At 43.9% G+C, this 23,742-nt stretch overlaps 1 protein-coding gene and 2 long non-coding RNA genes across 4 annotated transcripts; 1 reads left to right on the top strand and 2 right to left on the bottom strand.

The window, feature by feature from the left end:
- Positions 1 to 5,230: 5,230 nt before the first annotated feature.
- LOC116090416 lies at positions 5,231 to 11,975 on the bottom strand. Its single transcript, XR_004118678.1, has 3 exons — positions 11,895 to 11,975; positions 11,308 to 11,499; positions 5,231 to 6,858 (listed from the first exon to the last, which is right to left on the bottom strand). It is a non-coding gene; the product is annotated as an uncharacterized LOC116090416 (long non-coding RNA).
- On the top strand, positions 11,928 to 23,196 carry Lrrc55 (leucine rich repeat containing 55). Of its 2 annotated transcripts, none has more exons than XM_031370877.1 (3): positions 11,928 to 12,425; positions 13,362 to 14,888; positions 19,120 to 23,196. In XM_031370877.1, the coding sequence occupies exons 2-3, from the start codon at positions 14,189 to 14,191 to the stop codon at positions 19,353 to 19,355; spliced, it is 936 nt and encodes a 311-aa protein (XP_031226737.1). In that variant the 5' UTR covers positions 11,928 to 12,425; positions 13,362 to 14,188; the 3' UTR covers positions 19,356 to 23,196. The 2 variants fall into 2 exon arrangements, with proteins under 2 accessions (XP_031226737.1, XP_031226736.1); XM_031370876.1 differs by lacking the exon at positions 11,928 to 12,425 and having other exon boundaries at positions 14,159 to 14,888; positions 19,120 to 19,360; positions 21,291 to 23,196.
- LOC116090417 lies at positions 17,711 to 20,882 on the bottom strand. The gene is made up of 3 exons (XR_004118679.1): positions 20,792 to 20,882; positions 19,233 to 19,515; positions 17,711 to 18,332 (listed from the first exon to the last, which is right to left on the bottom strand). It is a non-coding gene; the product is annotated as an uncharacterized LOC116090417 (long non-coding RNA).
- Positions 23,197 to 23,742: the final 546 nt, after the last annotated feature.

The following is a 23,742-nucleotide window of genomic DNA, read 5'->3' as shown; positions in this document are numbered from 1 at the left end:
TTTCTAGAACAACCTCTGGTTGGCAACATCTAATTGACAGTTGTCCTATAAACAGGCCCAGAAGGAAGCCTGCTGCACTTCCGGATTTCTGCTTCTCACCCACTCTTCCTTAGACACCAAAGCTTTCCTTTCAAAGGAAAGTCCTAGGCAGGAGCTTCCCACACACACACACCATCCCCTTCCCACACTTCTCAGGTTGCCTGGGAGAGTATGTTCACCTTGAATGAATGGGTCATGTGCATCATTCAGAGTCAGTGGCTCCCGGGTCTGGATTGTGGAGTGGATAGACTAAAAGCACCCTGGACAGCATCAAAATAGTAGATGCAAGATAGCTGGAAAGGACTCAGCCTCTGCAGTCATCCACAGAGGAAGGATAATGGAGGGAACCAGGCAGGAAGGGTTGTTCAACAAAATCAACAAACTGGTATTATCAATACCAGCTCCCAGGGCAATCAATACCAGCTGCGTCAGGGTTGGTGAGATGGCTCAGCAGGTAAGAGCACTGACTGCTCTTCCAAAGGTCCTGAGTTCAGATCCCAGCAACCACAGGGTGGCTCACAACCACCCTTAATGAGATCTGACGCCCTCTTCTGGTGCGTCTGAAGACAACTACAGTGAATTACGAAGGCCATAGTGAGCAAGGTGGAGTGAGCAGGGCTGGCAGAAGTCCTTAGTTCAATTCCCAACAGCCACACACATGATAGCTCACAGCCATCTGTACAGCTACAGTGTACTCACACACATAAAAATAAATAAAATAAATCTTTTAAAAAAAAAGTTTGGATCAACACCTTTCCCCCAGTGCCCAGCTGAGAAAAGTCCTACCTCTCTTGTAATTCTTTTTTGCTTCGTTCTTTTGGAATTTCATTCATGTATGACATGAAGTATGATCTCTTCCACTCATTTTCTTCAACTCCTTCTATATCCCTCCAACATACCTCCTTCCCAACTTTGTCTGTTTTCTTTTCTTTTTTGATAGTCTACTAAGTCTAATTAGTACTGTCCTATGTACATGGTTATGGGGCCGTCTGCTGGATCATGGGAAAACTACCAGTGGACAAATACTCAAAAAATGAATGATTTCCCCTTCCCTCCTGCCAATAACTGTTCAATAATGGCCAAAACCTGAAGGTTAACATTCACATCTATGCCTAAGTTTGGCTGGCTTGATCTTGTGCAGGTCTTGTTCAAGTAGTCATAGCGGCTGTGAGTTTATGGGTGTGATGACCATGTCGTTGTTTTTTAAACAACTATGTTTATGTGTTCAACATGATGCTTTGTCATCAAATTATCAAATAAAGCTGGTTAATGTATCTATTACAAGACATTCAAATTTTTATGATGATCATCTAAGACCTAATTTCTTGGCAATTTTATTTAGTTGCTGTCTAGTACAATAGTCCTCCAGAATTTATCAGTACTTACTGAAACTGATGCTTTGGCTAACATCTTCCTATCCACTATCCTGCCCAGTCCCTGGCAACTAACATTCTATTCTCTGCTCCTATTAGCCTAGCACTTATATATTCTACACAGCTGAGATCATGTGCTATCTGTCTTTCTCTGTGTCTTCTTCATTTATCATACTGTCCTTCAGGTTCATCCATGTTGCTGCCAATGATCATATTCCAGTGTGTGCATGTATGTGTCACACATATCCATTCAGTGGACACTTATGTGTATTTCATATTTTGGCTTTGTGACTAGCACTGAACATGGAAATACACGAAAGTCTTTGGTAAATTGGCCTCATTTCTTTTAGGATAGCCCTGCTTTTTGCCTCTTCTCCTATCCTGCATTCTCCCTTTGAAGCACATTGTAACTTTTCAAGTGTTTAGGCTTTGTCTTCTCTGCTCCAGCCTCCCAGCACAAGAGCCTGTCTGCTTTACTGTCTGCTGCATCTCCAGCGCTCAGCATGGTGCCTGATGAATAGCAAGGGCTTGTAAGCATGTGATGACTAACTTATGAAAAGGTCTCTTTTTCTACCATCCCCTTAGTTGGAATAAAAATGAGACTCATGGCCAGAAGCTCCACAGTCTCTTGGTCACAGATCAAGCATGTCAATCAGTCAGCTCTCCAATTTAACAAGTGCCAGTTCTGCCTCTTAGGAGCTACAGAATTTTAGGCTGTATAACTTAACCTCCATTCCTATACCTTGATTTGATTTGATTTTTTTATCCACAGCACTTATCCATCGAATCATTGCATAATTTCTCCACGTGTTTATTATCTGTGTCTTCCAACCAAGAGTGCAGCAAACAACAGTTTGTTTGGTTTAACCACTAAAGAGGATGTGCAGTCAAAATAATTAACTAGGCTTCTTGGAAACTCACCAGTCTGAACACAGATGCACACAGCACTCAAAGCTAATCAACGTTGGCTGTACTACAAGCAGCTGAGATGGTTCCACATCTAGTACCCCATAGGCACTCAATAAGTAGATGAAGTTAAGCCATCCTTTCTGAACAGTGGCTATAGACATACTGATTCCTTTCCATTCCCATAGTGGTCTTACATGGTCTGCTAAGGAATAGTCAGTCTCTTTCCTCTGGCCCCAACCTGTCTCTTCCAGAACAAGGATGACCTCCTTCTACAGGGTGGCAGAGAGGTAGCATCTCTTATTTCTACATCCTACTATCCTATTCTGAATCTCTTTGTTTATCCCTTCAATCTATTTCTCTTTCCTCTAGAAGTGATGAAATCTGTTTGTCTTGTCCACCAGTGGACAACAGTAGTATCACTACATAGACTTTTGGTCACTACATCTGCTGGGGCTTTTTAAGTGGAGGCACAAGCAGATACAGCTGGCCTGATGCTCAAAATGGAATTCACTCATTACTGCAGCAAATGTCTAGAGAGAGTTGTATGATTACTGTGTGCTAAGCCAGGAAGAGAGAAAAATAGAAAGAAAACCCCTATACCTGCCCACAGATTGACTACTCATAGTCTAAAACAGTGACAGATAAACAAGCAATCACATTGAGAGTAGTGTCTTCTGTGTTAGTAAAATTAATTTCTCAGAGAAACACTTACCAATTCAGTTTTGTGTCCCTGGGAACAATTCTAAGTCTCAGAGATACCTGTGGCTTGCAAGATAGTGTAAGTGACTCCAAGGAAGATTTGACCAAAAGCATTCTTGGCAGTGAAAGGACCTACCCTCATTTCCATCTAGCCTTTCTTCCTGGGGATATAGGCAGGGATGGGTGGGCAGAGATACCTACCACACTGTGTATGAGATAGGTAATCATGAAATGAATTGTTCATGCTTCCAAGACAGTTCACACCCACCTTCTCTGCACTCTTTTGTGCACACAGACCTATGCACACTGATTTGCAATCATTCATGTACATTCACAATGCTTATGTATGCATGCACACAAAAACACACCCGCACTCGGTGGACAGGAATTGTAGAGGATGCCAACATCTGATGCCAAAGGATTAGCTTAGAGGACTGTCATAGCAGGAGCAGAAGAAAATGTCAAAAAAAAAAAAAAAAGGATCAAGAACTGGACTGAGAAGATGGTTAAGTGCCTGCCCCAAACATGAGACCTCAGTTCACATTTCCAATGCATGAGAAGCAGGGAGCACCAGTGCAAACCCATAATCTCAGTGCTAGAGAGGGAGATAGGAAGATCTCTAGGACTTGCTTGCTGGTCAACCAGCCTAGCCACATTGCTGAACTCTAGATTTTTTGGATAACAAGGTCTCAGAAACTGAAATGGGAATGAGAGAGTCAGTTGTCTACCTCTGACTTATAAACACATACACATGCACATGTATACATAACATATACCGCACATGCACATACACACAACAACAACAATGCTGAAAAACTACAGTACAGATCCAGGAGCCAAACAAAAAGAAAGAAACTAGAAAATTGGTCACGAATAAAAAGCAAAGGAGTCTTTTGGATTGTGGTTCCCTGCTTACCTCTACCAATTTCCTCCACAAATCATAACAATGGTAGTAATTACAAAGGTCTGTTGAAATTCGGCTGTGTGCCAAACACTATGCTAAGTGTTTTTGTGAGTCAGGCATCATCAGCGTCTTTGCCATCGTCATTATTATTGCAAAGCCTTTACTTATAACCACTATATGATGATGTAGCTCACCATTGTTTTCTGCTATCTCCCAAGATGAACCAAGAGGTTTGAAGAAATCAGCAACAGAAACACCCAGTTCAATTCCATAAGATGATACTTACAATACCTGTCAGAGTGTTTCATTCAACTTTTCTAAAGGACAGAAAACTGTACCAGGTTTCCAGCATCTCCCAGTAATCATATGTGATACATACCAAATCTATTCTCATTTTAGATGTGAAAAACCTGAACAACGAGAGAACAGATCCCAGTTTGAAAGCACAGAGCCAGTGAGTAGCAAGCTGAGTAATTGATTGTCACTTGATGCTGGTTGATCAATGTGATTCTCCATATTTTGTTCAATCTCACTCACTGGCACAACTAATCTTCTACTGGTGTTTCTTTCAAATCACCAAGATGTTCATTCATTAAAGAGAGGGCAGAAAGAATTTAAGACAGGAGGATAGGAAGGAGTGCCATGAAATGGGACCATCCATATAGGACATGGTCTTTGCAATTATGAACACACAGCCACATTGGATACTTGTTCATACTGATTCTCAACTTTCCATCAGAAACTGAGGAGACGCCCATGAGACAACATCCCTTCCAGAAGAGCCCATAACTATTAATGTTTGGCAAAGGGAGTGTCATTTTCTCTAATGGGATAAACACAGGGTGACTAGGGGAGGAAAAGTGTGTGTGTGTGTGTGTGTGTGTGTGTGTAGAGGCCAAAGTGTTGGGTGCCTTCCTTGATCTCTCTACATTCTTATTTCTAGAGGTCACTCACTGACCCTGAAGCTCTCCAACTAGGCTGGATTGGTTGGTCATTGAGTTCCCGGGACCTGCCTGCCTATTGGTTGGTCATTGAGTTCCCAGGACCTGCCTGCCTCAACCTTCCCAGTACCTGACATTTTACATAGGTAACTGGAATCTGAGGTCAGATCCTTATACTTGTTTGGCAAGTACTTTATAGACTGAGTCATTTTTCTAGTCCCTATCATCTCCTCTGCCTAGTATGAAGTCTGCTGATGGGAGTAACATCCCACCATATTCATGTACCCCACCCAGAAGGTGGGCATTCTGAGGAATATGTTAGTTTTCTATAGCTATTGTGACAAAGTACTAAAAAAAAAATTTAGTAGCTTTAAAAAGTAAATTTATTTTCTCACAGTTCTAGAAATCAGAGCCTCTGGGTCACCAGGACTATAGTCTTCTGGAATATCTGAAAAGAGTCTAATTTGGGTTTCTCTTCAGCCTCCAGTGACTACTTGTATCTCTTGATTCCTGGTCTTTTCCTTCATCTTCAAATCAAAAGGTGTAATATTTCCAATCTCCACCTCTACCTTTCTCTTTCCTCCTTTGACCCTTCCTTCTCTTTCTTTCCTTTGTAAGGATCCTTATGCTTATGTCAGAGCCACATGGGTCATCCAGAACAATCCTCCCACCTTCATGTAAGCACATTTACAAAGCCCCCTGTGTCCTAAAAGGTTACAGATGCACGGGTATGATTCTCCCTACCATAAGGATAGAAAATAGTACCATGCGTACTACCTTCTGTATCTGCAGCAGAGCAATGTGCAAGTTGCATCTATTTGTTTAAAAAAAAAAAAACATGCATGGCATTTCTCAATATATTTTTGTACGTGTTGCTTCAAGTACTTTTGCCTGAAATCCACTTTCCACCACGTTTCTCTCCATTCTCTCTTGTTTTATCACAATTCCTTCTGTAAAGCCTTGCCTTCCAATGCTGTGCGTTTGACAAATGTGATCTTGTTCCTAATGACACTCTCTATTTCCTCAATGTACAGGATGCCTTCTCTCACTGGGATTAATGTATGGCTCCCTCTCCTCCTGGCTTCTGCTTTTGTTGTCTTCTCTGCATGGGGAGTGGGGGGAGAATGAAGCATGAAACTGGCGTCTCAATGGTGTTTCTTATTCTGAGATTGTGTTCGGCACTATTGGCTTGTTTTCATTTTTCATACTCTGCCTGTCGGTAGTACCACTTGCTCACGCGTGGTACGTCTGTGGCCGGTTTTTTTCTCCAAGCATTCAGATTGAGTAATGGCACTGAGTGGTTCTCAGCGTTAAGCAACTCTCCCGTCATTACTCTAAGCGTGTCCCGATATTGTCATCGCCACCATTGTCTTGATAACCTCAGCTGTGCGTTCTTGGCCGGGTTTTCCCCAGGTGCCTTTCATTTCCAGTCCCCAGTTCCCGCTAAACGCTTCATTAGGTTATGATAATCTAGCAACAGCCAGTTTGCCTATTTTTAAACCTTTCCAGCAATGCAAGAAATCAGCTTTCCATTTTCTCCCCTATCATGATTCTCCTAACGTGTCATAATTTTCACTGAACAAATTTTCGATGTGGTATATTAAATTAATTCTCATTTGTTTAAAAGTTTTCTGTCATTGTTACAACTAATTTGCCACGCATTCAAGAAATCATAGTAATGAAAATTATTTTCAAATCATTTCATTTTCTACAGCTCCCTGACTGATTTCTACATCTTTTCACAATAGAATAGACTTTTTTTTTTCTTTTCCAGAAAAGGTCTCATGTAGTACAGACTTTAAGTGATGATGACCTTGCCTTCACCTCCCGAGTATCAAGATTACAGACATGTACTTCCACGCCCAGTTTATGGGATGCTAGGGTCCAAATCCAGCGGCTCATACATGCTCAGCAAACACTGTCAGTTGGGCTATACTCCCATCAATAGAGTAAATTCTTGGAAGTCCAGAATCTCCACAACTTGGAACAAAGCCTGAAAAGATATGTTATGTCATGATTCATTATTTCACTAATTGAGCCCCCACCGTTTGCTGTGTAAAGACTGTTGCTTTGCCAGGGAAATAGGTAACCACCCAGTACAGTGTCTCTATATGGATTTGTTACTTCTACATAGAAGACTCTCATTTCAGTCTATATGGAGGGGAAAGGGCCCATGGGGCCTTTTGCCCATTGATAAGTACTTAAGTAGTCCTTGTCAGTTGTGTACCCACTGACACAGCAGGTTCCAAGGAGTAGATTCACACTCATGGTCATGAAGATAGCCCTGGGTTAAACTTCTGTGGGTCCCACACAAAACAGTACAACTCATATGTGGAAAAGGGACTTATAGGAGAGAAGGAATGATTGACGGGATGGGAAAGAGATTAGAGTGGAGGGGATGATAGTGACCAACATACATATATATATATTACAGTATAAATAATATACTTTTTATATTATATATAAATAAAATTGGTTTTATATAACCATATAGGAAAGAAATCATGGTAGATAGGACAATATCGGTGAATGAATAAATTTAATTAAAATAAAATAATGAGTTCCATATAAATCATTGCTGAGGCTAGATTTAAAACAAAAATAGACTTTAATAAATTGTAGTTCAGTATCTAAATCTATTTCCCATTTAAAATTGTTCCTATGGTTGACAGTACAGGAAAGAGAGAGGGGGGAAAGGGGGGAGAGGGAGAGAGAGAAAGAAGAAGGAAGAATGAATGAATGAATGAATGAATGAGAAAGAAGAGGGGAGGAAGAAAAGATCAGAAAGGAAAAGAGAAGAAAGAGAAGAGATAGAGGAGGGAAGAAGAAGAAAAGGAGAAAGGTGGCGCTCTAAAGAAATATAGGAAATGCTGTCCATTCCATTCCCATGGAGTCCTCTCCCCACTGATCTCACAGACAGACTATTTGCACACTAAGCTTCAGACATACCCTCCAATAAATAAATGTGTTTCATTTTGTTGAAGGCACTATTTCGTTTTTCTTTTTTACTTTTTTTTTTACAGTCCAACCATTGTCCCCCTCCCAATCCCCCCTTCCCACAGTTCCTCATCCCATTTCTCCTCTCCTCTGTCTCCAAGAAGGTATTGCCAGACCTACCCCAGACCTCCCTGCTCCCTAGAGCCTCAAGTCTCTAAGGGTTAGGTGAAACTTCTCCCACTAAGGCCAGACCAGGCAGTCAAAAGTTCTGTCCCAGAATTGTTCTTATCTGAAAGAACTGCAGGGACAAAAATGGAGAAGAGACTGAGGCAAAGGCAGTCCAGTGACCAGCCCAACTTGGGATTCATCTCAAGGGGAGGCTCCAAGGCCTGACATTATTACTGATGCTATGGTGTGCTTACAGACACAGCAGCCTAGCATGGCTTCCCTTAGAGAGGACCAACAATCAGCTGACTGAGAGATGCAAATACTTACACCCAACCAATGGCCTGAAGTCGGGGACCCATGTAGTTTAATAGGGAAAGGCTGGAAGAAGCTGGGGAAGAGGGCCACCCCATAGGGAGATCAGAACTAACTAACCTGGACTCCTGAGATCTCTCAGACACTGAGCCACCAACCAGGCAGCATACACAAGATGGACCGGCACATATATAGCAGAGGACTGTTGAATGTACTGTTCTTCCACAGTACATTGTGTGCCACAAAACACCAATTCAGGATTCTCAGAATCCCTTAATGAGTCAAAAAGTGATTAAAAGTAAAAAGACACTTAAAATATTTCTACTTCATTGAACTTCACATTTACAGAAGATATATTGCATGATGCCGTCTTGTTCAGTGATCGAGATTTCTTGTAAATCTTGAGGCTTACCTTGCATAAGCAGACATTTGAACCATCAGCAAGCATAATTGTTTTCCTTTATTTGTCTCCTGCTTCCAAGCAAATTAATGTTTTCCTTTCTACATAACTATTCAGCAATGGTTCACTCTTTCTTTTTTTTTTAATTTGTTCACTTGACAAACCTATCTATAGTGCTGCATGCTATTTAAATTCTTTATTAGTACAACTTGTCTGTGAGATGCCTTGGGGCTCAGGTGTCATTGTTTATCCTATTTCACAAGTAGAAAACTGAAGTTCCCGATTGCCTAGGGGTGTGTGTGTGTGTGTGTGTGTGTGTGTGTGTGTGTGTGTGTTATGCATATGTGCCTGTGTGAGTGTGCTCTGCCATGTATGTTCATGTAAAAGACAGAGATGATGAGGTGTCTTTCTCTTTCATTCTCCACCTTATTTTTTTACTTGAACAAACTGGCTGGTTAGAGTATCTCCAGGACCTGCTTGTTTCTATCAACATTGCCATCCCAGCACTGGGATTACAAACACAAATCTCATCTTTTACATGGGTGCTAAGAATCCAAGCTCAGGCCTTCACTTTTGCAGAGCAAGCTTTGTTCATTGAGCCATCTCCCCAACTCTACCTTTTAAGGAAACCCACTATGTTTTTCCCTTAACCACATCAATTCTTACTGTAATTTTAAGTGTCATATCATGCGAAGGAAGAAAATTCTAAGTTTCTTGTCTTATTTTCAGTCAACACTAAATATTCAACTGTGAATACCTTTTTCTACCTCTCAAAATTACCTTTCATGATTCTTCCCAGTGAGAATACGTTTCCAAGCATTTTTCAATTAATGAAATGAGATGCTAGCTTTGCTATCCAGAGGCAAACCATCCTCAATTACTATTGGGTTAAGATCAGTATTTTAGCTAGGTGATGGTAGTGCATCCTTTTAATCCCAGCACTCAAAAGGCAGAGGCAGGCAGATCTCTGTGAGTTCAAGGCCAGCCTAGTCTACAGACCAAGTTCCAGGACAGCCAGGACTACACGGAGAGAACCTGTCTTGAAAAATCAAAAACAAACTAAAATAAGATCAGTATTTTATTTCTAAAATTACAGATGAGATTTAACAACCACCACCACCCTTTTAAGCATGGAGGAACTGATAACCTCATTCAGCGTAGAGGAGAAGTGTGTGTGAATGGGTGCCTTGTTGATCTGCACTAGACACTATAAAAGGTAAAAGGCTGCATTGTAAGAGAGAGAGCTGGGAAGCTGATCTTCTTCTATAAGCATATTTGAAGGTGAATCTTAGTAGACAGGGTGAAGTCACTGGCCTACAGAACTTCATAAATGTCCATAACCTGTGTAAATTCACATTTCTCCTCTATAGCATCATTTCGTTCCCCTGATCCAAACATAGGATATCATTTAGATACAATAAGCCCCAGGTCAGCATACTGAAAGCATAGAGTCAATGCCAGACCTCTAAGGGATTGAATATATCAATCTGTGTGTGCATGGTCAAGTATGTGGGTTTATGTGTGGCTCCAGCGAGTCCACAGGTCCATCTTGTGTAGAAGTCGGATCAATCTTGGGTCTCATTTATTCTTCAGGACTTTTTTTGAGATAGCACTGGATTACAAGCTTGCAGCACTACACCCAGTTTTTTAATTGGATGCTAAGGTTAGAACTCAGGTCTCTATGCTTGTAGTGCTTCACCAACTGAGCCATCTCCCCAGTCCTATATAAATCTCCCAAGCTATAAACCATACCATCTGGTCAACTATTTAGCAAATGATAAATGTACAAAGACTTATTTTTAAAGGAAAAGAAAGCACTGTGGAGTTTGTAATGCAACAGCACTAAGGAGGCAAGAAGACTGAGAAATCAGGGCTAACCCGGATTGCACAACAAGACACCAGATGAGAGGAAAGAGGAGAGAATAGAGACAAGAGGAGGAGAAGGGAAAAGAAGAAAAAGGAAGAGGAGGAGAGGGGAAGAGGATAAGGGAAAGAGAGGGGAGAAACAAGATATTTAATCAAACCAACTAGCCAAGCCAATTTGCAGATTATGACCCACTGTACCAGACACTCAAGAAAAGAGATGGTGTGAAATTTCACTTTCATATGAACTCAACAGAATGAGAACCTTAAAGGGAACAGAACAACAAAAGGGATTCCTAGATCCCTTAGAAAGATGGAAAAAAGCATAGTATTCTTTGACCATGAATGTGTGTGTGTGTGTGTGTGTTTGTGTGTGTGTGTTAAATATGTGCATGTCCATGTTCATATATGTGTGCACGCACATGTGTTCACATGCATGTGGAGGCCAGAGGTGTCTTAATAATTCTCCACCTTGCACATTGAGTCTAGATCTCTTGTTTAAACCCAAAGCTCACCAGTCTTCTAGTCTCCTTAGCTAGTTGGCTGTAGGGATCTCAACTCTGTGTTCTATGCACTAGGATTACAAGGAAGCTGCCACAAGTGTCAGGCAGCTACAGTGGTACTGAGGATCAAGACCCCGGTTTTGTGTTTGTACTACAGGACTTTTACCCAATGAGCCAAACCAGGACCATAATACTTAGCTGGTCACTTCCATTTCCTAAGGATATAACCAAGTATCTGTAGTGGTCCAGGTACCCTCACCTGAAGTAGGCAGTTGTTTCCTTGCATCCCAAGAGCTCTCAGCTCAATTGGTACTCCAGCTGAATCCCCTAGCCCCAGATAACTCATGGGGTAAGGGCTTAGAAACAAGGAACAGAGGAAATAATTCACCTGTAATTCTTCCTAATTTCTAATTGGATATGCAAGCTTTATCCAATCACCTGGTGCTTCGACCTGGAAAGAGATGTCATAAAGCAGCTAAGCAGAAAACGTTTGCCCGTCGGATGAGCAATCACTGAAAATCAACCATATTTCTTTTCTCTGCCCATCATCATGCTTGCCTTCATTGCTCTCATCTATTTTGCTTTTTCCCACCCCCATTAAATTCCTCTCTCCATTTTATGCCCTCTCTTCTATTCCTATGGGGTGAGATGCACTTAAACTCTCCGAGTTACATCTAAGATTTCAGACCAATGCTCTGCCAACTCTAGCTTTTCCTGGAGAGCCCTCTTGCCTTCTCTCCCTTGCCTGCTCCTCTCCCCTAATCCCTGTTCTGGGACTGCCTACCCTCCTCTCCTTTCTTCCCCTTGCCCTACCCACTAGGACCCTGAGGGTGGCTGTAAATTCACCAAGAGTACTTCATTCTCTCTTCTCATCTTGGTGGGGTCTATAGCCAGTTCCCCTGTTGCTCAGAGATGTGGAGGCAGTTGCTAAGAGACAGTGAAACGTCATTACCTGGCCCTCGAGGAAAAAAAAGGGGGGAGTGAAAGAGAGAGGAGGGGAGAAGGATGGAGGGAGGGGGAGAAACCGAGAGAGGGAGGAGGGAGGGGAAGACCTGGCTCTGGCAGAAGCCACACACCAAGGCAGCCTCGGCACCAGCTGAGTTTCCCAAGAGGCATTCAGATTCTGTGAACTTTCTAAGCATCCTCTCTCAAATTTCCTTTCAGCGTAAAAGAAGGGGCACAGGGACCACAGGACAGGAAAACGCAGAAGATGCTGGCCTGGGATCCAGGAGACATGGAAGAGGAGAGTCGGGGGAGGGGAAGAGCCGGATAGGCAATCTGTTCGGAAGCTAGCAAGCAAAGGAGCGGGGGATTCCAGGATGAGGGAGGCAGAGCCGTTCGTCTGCGGCAGATTGATGTCTGTGTCCTTGGAACAGAGTGAGTAGTCTCCTGAGGGCCCGTGGGAGTATAGCAGAAGACCCTGAAGCTAAGAAAAATTAGTCTGTATAAGGGAGTGCCGGGGTGATTTCCCAGTGGGTGAGACTGAGGCTACAAAGCAGTGGGGAACTGGGTGGGAAAATGACCGAGCGACCAGATAAAGGGGTGGGGGTTGTGGGGGCAAGTGAGGACAGCAGGTGAGTAAAAGAAAAGCTGAAGCCACAGAGAGTGAGGGATGAGCAGCGGGGTGAGGCCCTGGGTGGGATGAGGTTCTCCATCTCTTTGCCAGACCAAGTATGTGTGTGGGCTTAAGCGGGAGGCTGGGATCTGGAGAGTAGAACATAAAAGGATGCTGGGGTTAAAGCTAAGCTGTGGTGTAAAAGATGCTGGGGCTCACTTGGGTAGGGAATGCGTGTAGAAAGAAGCTGGGAGGGGGGACAGTGAAAGTGTGTGTGTGTGTCTGTGTGTGTGTGTGTGTGTGTGTGTGTGTCTGCGCGCGCACACCCGCGTGTGTGTATGTGTGTAAGAAAGATGGGGAGAGAGAGAGACTGAAAGTGGATAAGAGGGGTGTACAAACTGCCAGAGCTTGGATGCATGTTTTTCTTGGGGAGTTGTTCAGGGTGGGGTATTTGGTGCTCACGCGGGTGGAGCTATGAGCAATAGAAGAAAATGCACCCAACTCCGGACAGAAACCTAGGAGAAGGATGTCAGGTCAGATGGATACAGTTAGTAAGTAGGTGTAGACTGGGTTCTTCATTCACTGTGGTCCTCATCTGAAAGAGAGTAAGCAAAGAACCTTGTGGTTGGGGACAGATAGGTTCAAAGAAGGAAAAAGATTAAAGTAAGGAGGAGTGAAGTAAGACAAAAGAACTAGGCAAGGGGGCAGGGATGTAGGGACACTGGATTTCTCTGCCTGAATGCTTTTCTTGTTGACAGAGTGACTTCTGCCTCTGCCTGCTGAGTGCACAGCTGAGCATGGTGACAGCTTGAAGACATAGATAATGCTTTTCTAACTGACCCCTACCTGTGCCTCCAGACTCACGGTGTTTTCCAGATTCAGTGGTCCAGACAGTGAGTGTCACTTGGGACTCACCCCTCTCTGGGAAGCAAAGAGCATCCCTTGAGATTCCAGAGGCCGCTGAGACTGAATGGTCAGGCTTTCAGGAGACCCATGGGAAAATACTTCTCCCCCATTCCTAAATCTCTGGCCCCAGGTCTTTTGTGAACTCATACCCACCAGGCCACCGGGAGAAATGGCCTCTGGGACCTTGAATGCTGGAGATCAAGGTGCCGTTCTGACTTCCTAATCAGTCCCAGACCTAGGACAGGGCTTAAGTTTCCTTAGATAAAGTGCCAGGACCTTTAAAGGGCACCTTTCATCTCCCTCACATCCTCCCCTGCCCCACCTGTCAGACACAGCCCAAGAGGAAGCATCCAGCAGGCATGGGTGACAGAAGCACAAAAGATCTGCAGGGACCCTTCCAGGACCTGCTGGCAGCTGCTCCAGCTCCATCCTTGTTCCCCTTGGTTTCTTAAGCTTTGAACATCCTTTCAGACCCTGGGGTACCTCAACTGGGTCCTTGCTCCCCAGGCTCTACAAAGGGACATCCTATGGATCTTAGGAAGTCCTTGGGTGTTTAGAAGCTACCAAGGAAGTGTTGAGCCATGATAGCACTCTCACAGAAGCCCCACCTTCCAGACTCAGGCCTCTGATGTAGCCGCATCCCCGTAACCTGACTGTTGGACTTAGGGACATCGCTCTCATGGGCTCCCTACAGTACTGCTGCTGCCAGCTGCCAAAGATGGGTGACACCTGGGCCCAGCTTCCCTGGCCCGGGCCTCCCCACTCAGCCTTGTTGCTGGTCTCCTTCCTCCTGGCAGCTGGGGTGATGCACTCTGATGCGGGTACCAGTTGCCCAGTCCTTTGTACATGTCGTAACCAAGTCGTGGACTGCAGCAACCAGCGGCTGTTCTCCGTACCCCCGGACCTGCCAATGGACACCCGCAACCTCAGCCTAGCCCACAATCGCATTGCGGCTGTACCGCCAGGCTATCTCACATGCTACATGGAACTCCGAGTGCTGGATTTGCGAAACAACTCCTTGGTGGAGCTGCCCCCTGGCCTCTTTCTCCACGCCAAGCGCTTAGCACACCTGGATCTGAGCTACAACAACCTCAGCCACGTGCCAGCCGACATGTTCCGGGAAGCTCATGGACTGGTACATATCGACCTGAGCCACAACCCATGGCTGCGGAGGGTGCACCCCCAGGCCTTCCAGGGCCTTGTGCATCTCAGAGACCTGGACCTCAGCTATGGCGGCCTGGCTTTTCTGAGCCTTGAAGCCCTTGAGGGCCTCCCAGGGCTAGTGACCCTACAGATTGGGGGTAACCCATGGGTATGCGGCTGCACCATGGAGCCCTTGCTGAAGTGGCTGCGGAATCGGATACAGCGCTGTACAGCGGGTAAGAGAGATGATTGGGCAGGTCACCAAGCAGAAAGTTTCCAGGAGGAGGAGGAGGAGGAGGAGGAGGAGGAGGAGGAGGAGGAGGAGGAGGAATAATAATAATAATAATAATAATAATAATAATAATAATAATAATAATAATAATAATATGATGTGCCATCTCTTGTTCAACAAGTATTTGTTGAATATATGAGATACATGCTAAGTGCTAAAGAAGATCATTTGTTAATCAGAGGTCCCTTGCCTGTATGATGCCTATGGTCATAGAGAGGAAGACACACAGCAGTGTGGTGGAAGTAATTGGTGGTATCTGTTGAACTTCTTCTATGAGCTGAGTACCTTGGCATACATTATCTCAATGAGTCCCCATTTTTATTATCCCCATTTTACAGGTGGAAAAAGCTGAGAAATAGAACCACTAAGAAAGCTTCCCCAGAGTCGTTCCCTTAGAAACTGGCAGAGCCAGAGATAAAAACACATTCATTTGACTTCTACGCTACTCTAACTCTTGTCAGTGCTGAGAAAACTCAAAGAAACAATCATGACTAATCCTATTTATTTTAGTACTTACTATGTGCCAGTCCTTATTCTAAGCATATTTCGTGTGTTGGCTCCTCTTATCCTCACAAGAACCCTGATGAAGAGGAAACAGAAGTATAGGAAAATTTAGTAGCCTGATCAAAATTACACAGCCATTGGGTGTTGGAGTGTGGATTCAAATCCTGGCAGTCTGGCTGTTCTCTGGCCTTATGGCCTTATGGTCAAGAATCAGATCCTAAACTACATAAGCCAGACTCTGGGCTGGCCAAGCAGCCTTAGCAGAATCTTCAAGGTTTATGCATAGGATTGGCATCTGGGGAGAGGGACTGAAATGAGACAGTTAAACTGGAGAGTCCCAACCAGAGTTGACTGAGTCCTGAAAGATCCAGTATCACAGAGGTTTGATGGACCCTGCCCTCACACAGTGTTACTGAAGCCAGGCCCATAGGCAATAAAGTTCAGCCATGGCCCCAGCCACCAATTCACTTATGGGTTAGCACCAAGCCTTGGCCTAAGCCCCTGGTATCAGAACAGTAGGAGTTGCTGGCATACCATCCCAGGGATTCCCTAGAACCTAAAGTTCAGCTTATTTAGGGGGAAAAAACCCAATGCTGAATGAAGCAAGAGGGAGAGGACTGAGTGGGGAGTCCAGGACCAAAATAACTTAGGGGGGCTGTGGGTCACGATTCCAGTGTTTCCACAGAGCTGTGGGAGGAAGTTCTCCAGTACCAAAATAGCTGGAGGCTGAGATGGGGTGATGGTGGGGGCTAAGATGGGGAGGCTGCCTAGAGCCATCTCCCTACCAACCCAATGTCTCTGCAAGCTGTGCCTCCCTCCTTCTTGTCACTATTGACAGAAAGAGCCTTCTGGGGCACTCAGCCCTCACTACTGTAGAGACACCTCTTCTGCTGTGATCTCTGATTCCCTTACTACCCCCCACACACACACAGAAGGCCTGCCTTAGAGAAGACATGGGTTACTGCCCCCCCACACACACACACAGAAGGCCTGCCTTAGAGAAGACATGGGGTCACTTCCTATCATTGTAGGCTTATATATCAATTCAGGCAAGGGACCTGAGCTCTTAGTAGAAGATAGAGAGGCCCCAGTTCCCATACGTGAAGGCTTATACATCAGTGCTGGCAAGGGACTCAAACCTCCAGGAGACAGGAGAAGAGCAAGTAACATCAGTGCAGCCTCAGACATCACTGCCGGTGAGGTACTTAAGCTCCAGAGAACCATGGTGGTTCTCAGGCCCCCATCCTTCTCCACAGAGGAATGGTTATGGTTCATTTTAGAAGCCAAATCTTGCCACCATAGGTAGAACTGGATGATGTCATCCCTCTAGACAATTTTGTATCACTTCCTTTCTTTGCTCGGTGTGAGACTCTCCTATTATCTATGCTGGGAGGTAGGATTCAAACATAGACTTGAGAGAGCTACTGGGATACAATCTGATTTCAAGATTGGTCTTCTGACTCACCTTTGTCAGCCCATAGCTTCCCATCCTGTGGGGTAGCTGTGTAGCCTCAGCCTCCTCTAGCTGTCCTGCGTGTCCCACTGAAACTTTATAATATAAACAATCAACTCCAGAAGCTAATTATCTTCTTGTTTCCAGCAGAGAGCTTCTTGTGAGTAAACTCTGGACATGACCAGAACCTGGTCAGAGTCTAGGGTCCCATACAAACAGCCTACTGGGATTGACTCAGCCCATGACTTGGGAAAGACTGCATCCTTATGCCCAACATGAATGAACACACACACCTACATACACACACACACACACCTACACACACACACACACACACACCTACATACACACACACACACCTACATACACACACACCTACACACACACACCTACATACACACACACACCCCTACATATACACACACCTACACACACACACACACACCTACATACACACACCTACACACACACACACACACACCTACATACACACACACAGACCTACACACACACACCTACATACACACACACCCCTACATACACACACACACACACACACGCCTACATATACACACACACCTACATACACACACACACCTACATACACACACACACACCTACACACACACACACCTACATACACACACAAACATGTCTTGGGATGATGATATGTATGCATATCCATCTGTCAAAAGGATCAATTTAATCCCATCACATTGTTCTTTGCCCTAAAAAATTGCATAATGAATAGATAGCATTGACACAGCCTATATTCTGTACACTGTAATTTTAAAGCCTCATATTGACTCGCTTGGAAAATTTAGATTGGATTATTCTCTTTTTATAAAGGTGACACGTGAGAGACAGAAAGGAAAAAAAATAAACAGGATTTGCTGAAGGTTAGAGCTCAGTTCATATTTTCATCCTTACCAAGGGTATATGGCATTACTCTGAAGCTACTGCCCAGATTTCTCGGTGGAACTGCCCCCAAATGCCATACTTTACTTCCAAGACAAATTAAGATTAGACCACTGATAACCATCATGCATTTACTGAAGTAATCCTAAAGTACAGTTCCACAACGCTGCCACCAAATGAGCAGTTTCTTTCCTCAGAAGTCTGTGTACAGGATATGAACCTCCAGCTGACACTTGAGAGACCCAACTATGATCATTATAAAAGGCACGCATGTCACATAATGCTTATCATGCATCAGAAACGATGGTGTGCTTTAACTCTCTGAATCCTGGTCACAGTTCCAGAAGGCAGATATGATTATTGTCACTTGATAGATTAAAACAAGAAAGAAGAAGCAAAATACAGAGAGACTAAATATCCATAATCACACAACTGATGAGATGTAGGAGAGATTCATGGTCAAGTGATATGGTAGCTCCAGAGACTACACTCTTGACATTGTAGTCTGTATATCTGGAAGAAAAAAAAAAAAAACTTGAGTTAGGCGAAGTCTCTCATTGATTTAAGAAAGATCCATTGAGTGCTTACTATGAAGGGATGCTCTTCTGGTGCTGTTCTTGTACTGTAGGAGAAGCCTATCTTCAAAGGAAGAAAGACAGTAATAAAACTGTCAGGCAAGGATACCATAGGGAAAAATAAAGCAGAGTTGTTGTGATAGGGCCTGTAAGAGAAGCAGGGGTGGCGTGCTCCCAAGAGAAGGCATCACTAAGCAGGTTGCATTGGATAAAGTCACAAAGGAAGTGCAAGAGTGGGCTACACAGAGATATAGATTAGAAACTATCACAAGGGGCAAATACAGAGGCACTCCCTAAGAAGAGACATGCATGGGGTCATGGAGGAATGATAGACACAAGTGTCTCTGGAGCAGAATAAAAAAGCAAAATAGAGGACTGGGAAAGTGTCCTTGTCACCCTAAAGGGGTTGTTGGCTTGTTCTCTGTGCAAAGGAATATATGGGGCAGACAATGGCATGTCCAGACTCCAGCCTTCATGTCTCACAAAAGTTCTAGACCCACCACTGAGAGTAACTATAAGACTCTTCACAAATGCTAAATTCCATGAGTAGTCATTTTTTTTTACATCTATAAAACTAGGCAAAAAAGCTTTGCGAGTTATCGATGATAAGTGTATTTGAGGCACATAGAAGAGACTCAGTGACTCTCTGGAAGTGGGGTAGTGGGAGCCTTTTCCATCCCTTCTCTCTCACAGAAGTCCCACCTTATCTCTGTTCTGTGTTGCAGATTCTCAGCTGGCTGAGTGTCGGGGACCCCCTGAGGTTGAGGGCGCTCCCCTCTTTTCACTCACTGAAGAGAGCTTCAAAGCCTGCCACCTGACTCTGACCCTGGATGATTACCTCTTCATCGCATTTGTGGGCTTCGTGGTCTCCATCGCTTCTGTAGCCACCAACTTCCTCCTGGGCATCACGGCCAACTGCTGTCACCGTTGGAGCAAGGCCAATGAAGAAGAAGAGATTTGACACAGGTGCCTCTCATCCCTCCATGCTGCTGCCACTGCTGCTGACCACTGGACACCTTGTATCACGGTGTCCTGGCCACCTCCATCATAGCTCAAACAAGGTTGGAAAGCTAACTTTGTATGAGCATCCATCCACTTTGGGCCAGGCACTGTGCTAGTAACTGGGAATGAAAGACAAATTCAATTCGGTCCCTGCCCTTGAGGTACTTAATTCTAATAAAGGAAAACAATTCCAAAACATCCTTTATGACAAAATGCCAGTACTCTGAGGATAGAGTGAGGGAAGCCAAGCAAAGGGTCCATCATCTGTGCCTCACAAAGTCCAAAAAGAATTGAAAGAATTAACTGCTAAGTAGATAGGCAAGGGTGGACATAGCAAATGATAGGACATGGTATGCAGGTTGGGTTGAGAGCAGCAAACTATTCCCTGTGGCCTAAGTGCATAGAGGACGTATGTGCAAAAGGAAAGCTTTCCCTCTGACACCCAATTTTTCAGTTCCGACTGCTGCCTGCCACTGCCTTCCAGGAGTGAGATAGCCTCCATGCCAGGTACCTTGACCTTCTCCTGCTAGCAGCTTTGGGGTGAAAGGACCTCCCAGTGACTTCCCCATACTGCTACAATTGCAGTCTAATTGTGAGGTAATCACCCTCAGCACCCTTCCTCCTATCCCTGTCTCTGCTTCTGACTCAAGCCTTGTCTCAAAGAAAAGGCAGGAAGCCTCACAATGAGGCAACAAATGTCTTGGCACCCTGGGACTCCAATGTATGTGACTGTTCTTGCCATGGTGCTCACACCGAAGGAACTCACCAGGAAAGTGCACTGTAGGGTGCAGATCCTAGCATGAAAGTACTCCCAGACAGGAGGACAAAGCCACCCACATTCATACCCACAGGGCACTATGTCTTCTCTCCTTAGTAACTTGCTCATTCGAGCATAAAGAATGGCTATTAATTGCTGGTCCTTGCTAGAGCCAGGCAATATGATAAGCTCCCTCCTTGACAGTTTCCTTTCACACATACAACAGCCCTTTCAGGGGGATTTATTGTTCCCATTAGGCAGATGAGGTCATCAGGCTCAGAAAAGATAAGGTGGCATGCTATGTCATGATCAAAATAAAATCAGTATTCTTCATCATAATTCTTTCTAAAGCTATATAAATTCAAGTTCAAGCCATGCTAATGAAGTTGCTGATAAGGACCAGGCACTCCTCTAGGTGTGGTTCTATTTGCTGATTCATGTCTTGCAATTCTCACTGCCCAGTAGTTTTTGTCATTCCCACTTTCCAGTTGAATTCATTGTGGAGATCTGGGATGCTTATACAAATTATCTGTATAAACAGATTTCTGTATAAAAAGAGTATGACAGGTGACTCAACTGAGGAAGTGTGTATCTAATCAGTCAGAAGCCAAGGACTCTGTGGGAAACACGATGCTCACCGTCTTTGTCATCATCTTCATCTTCCTCATCCATGTCACCTGCTTCATCTTGATCTTCCCTGTCTCCTTGGGCACTGAAAAGTCTAGAATGCTTCTTTTGTATTCTTCTCCTGTGTGGAAAGCAAATCAAAATGATGTCTTACAGAATGGAAAGTGGAGGATAAAGGTTGGATGTGCCCTTCAGCCTAAGGCTGGACTCAGTTCTGTCATGGTTCTCTTTCCAGTGCTTCCTCAGGCACCTGGTGGAAGAGAATGTCTTGGAAGCCTGCATAGCAGGACTCTAGAATTCAGCACTCATTATAACAATAATAATCACAAAAACCAATAAAAGGCAGTAAAGCCCAGCTGTGCACAGACTATGCTCCCAGTGGGGCAACTCCAGCCTCTAAAACAGAGGCACCACAAGTGACATCTAACCAGAAGACACCTCTTTAACAGTGTATGAGCATATCATTAGAACTGGTGGCTGTGATGACTGCCTTTTTTTTTTTTTAATCAGATCTTTGGAAAACAAGAAATGTACCTCTACTGTATTGTATTGGAAGAGAAACCGAAGGATCTGAGAAAATGATAGGTGAGAACCCCTGTACAGGAGATGGGGAGACCCATCTGGATAGGTCCAGTCCTGTTAGCAAGGCTGGCTTGGGTAAGAAAATGAAAACAAGAGCTTTCTATCTTGGTTCCCACCCTAGCAAGCATCCATCATCCAGCCTGCCACCCAGCTGCCCTAAATTGCATGGAGAAGGGAAACATGTCATATTTCAACTCATCTGCATTGATCTAATCGGTCAAAAGAGACCCTGGAAGCTTTCCCCCTCACTCTTGCTTTTAATGCCTAGGCCAGAGCTCTGCTCCCATGAAATATGGCATAGAACTACGCCCTGCTTTCCCTGACCACTCAACTGTGGCCAACCATGGTAGACTCAGCTATTCTCCACAAGCTAAGCTTATTGCCTAAAGTGTTTTGGAAAGGAACTTTTAGAAATAGTATTCCTGATAAAAATCATTTAACTTTCCATAGAAGAACACCATGCTCACTTATAGTAATCTCCTGGACACCACTGTTTACTGAATTATAGTTACCATATTTTAAGATATACTACTCTGTTTTACATAGAATTAGAACCAGACAAGACACCAAATGCCTCTTGAGATCAAATGTTCTTTTGAGTGGCACAATTTGATCTCCATTAATGGCGAAGACTTCTAAGCAAGATATATCAAGACAATATTTCTCCAGCTTCTAAAAGGTCCCCAGATAATTAAGGCACAAGAAGAGGGACATTCTGCCTCCACACTAGCATGGGATTCTAATACCACCACCATCCTGTTCAGACTAAGTGTCTTGAAATAGTCTAGTAATCCTTGTGGTGAATGTTTACATATCCTGGTGATGACAAGCCCATTATGATGTTCCCATGAAGTTTTGTTCCTTTTTTTTCCACCCTGGCTAATGTGGGATCATTCGTTTGTCCATATGTGTATCTATGGTTCATTTATGTTGGTTAGCTGCTGACTTGGAGAATATTCCTTTGGAACTTGGGTTCAAATCTCTGACCCAGTCCACTCAGCTATCAAGCTGATAAACAAATATGCACCCTACCCATTTATCTAGCTGCTCAGGAAATATGAGAAGAACCAATACTATCCTGGAAACGACCTAATGAGAATCCGGCTCCTCCCTACTTCCCTCTGTCCTCCTCTATCCCTTAGAGACTGTACCCCTCACAGAACTTTTCTTTATGCTGTGTCTGAAGATATCAGGTCATAACTAACCAACAAGATTATGCTGGTCAAGGGCTAGCCAATAAAATTTTTCTTTAGAAAAGATCCCATATATGTAAGACACCATTCGGGGCCAGGCCCCTCTGGCTGTCCTCTAGATGCCACCTCCTTTTCCATTTTCACCAGGATTCCCACGGAAATTTGAAGACATAGGTTGCCCAGAGATGCTATGGAGTTTCATGGTCTCAGTTAAGGGCTTGATGTAATGTATTTGAAGAGATCGGGACATGTATTTCATTCCAGCCTTTGAAAAAGGTCAACAGCCCCATTTTCTCCATACACATACTTGCTGCCATTCTTTCCAGTTGTAGAAGAGCACAAAAGGATATCTCTGTTCATTACTCAAAGCTGTCTTGTTTTGTATACTCCAGAAGGAGGCAAAAGGAAGTAAATGAGGCAAGACCCAAGGGCCTTTTGTAAATCATGGCACTGGTTGGAAATTGGGTCCATAGAGCTCTCAGTTTTCCTAAGCACTGATGTCTGGTGGTGGGAGGGTTAGGGAGGAGTTGGGAAGATGCCAACCTTTGTATGGAAATTATTTTATAACCATGCACTTTTGTAACTGTGAAGAATTTTTCATAAATGCACATTAATAATAAAAAAGTGTATAGTTTAACGAATTTTTCTAAAGAGTTGTGAAAAGGATGGGGGAAGCAGAAAAGGAGAGATCGAAGGAAGCTAGGCAGAACCAAAAGAATGTGTGCCAAAATATACACACAAAAGGTCTATGGGGAGGTAGTCGATAGGAATAATTAGGAGATGTGCCAGCCATGGAGGGGCATGTGTGGGAGGAAAAGACGCATCGCAGAAGCCTATTTCTACCAAGCCAAAAAAAAAAAAAAAAAAAGTACATGTGCTTCTTTATGCATATACCCCTGTGTGTAGGCATATTTTGGTATCTGAAATTAAATAAAGCAGGCAGCATATGTTTTAGACATGTTGGTGTTTGCAGTTTGGGTCATCCATAAAACATGCCAAGGCAAGTGGGAGTGCCTGCCTAATTAGCATCACTGAAAAGCATGTGCTAGAGAGATGGCCCATGCCAACAACATGGATAAAAAAGATAGTAACTTGGATATACAGGTAAAGTTATTATGTGACAGCTGTTGTGCAAAGCACTATATGTGGATTCGCTCATCCTCAAAAACCCAAGATAAAAGCTAAGT

This window comes from Mastomys coucha, unplaced genomic scaffold (assembly GCF_008632895.1).
Source record: "Mastomys coucha isolate ucsf_1 unplaced genomic scaffold, UCSF_Mcou_1 pScaffold15, whole genome shotgun sequence".
Taxonomy (NCBI): Eukaryota; Metazoa; Chordata; class Mammalia; order Rodentia; family Muridae; genus Mastomys; species Mastomys coucha.
Note: the sequence above shows the minus strand (reverse complement) of the source record. Positions and strands in the feature narration are given on the sequence as shown.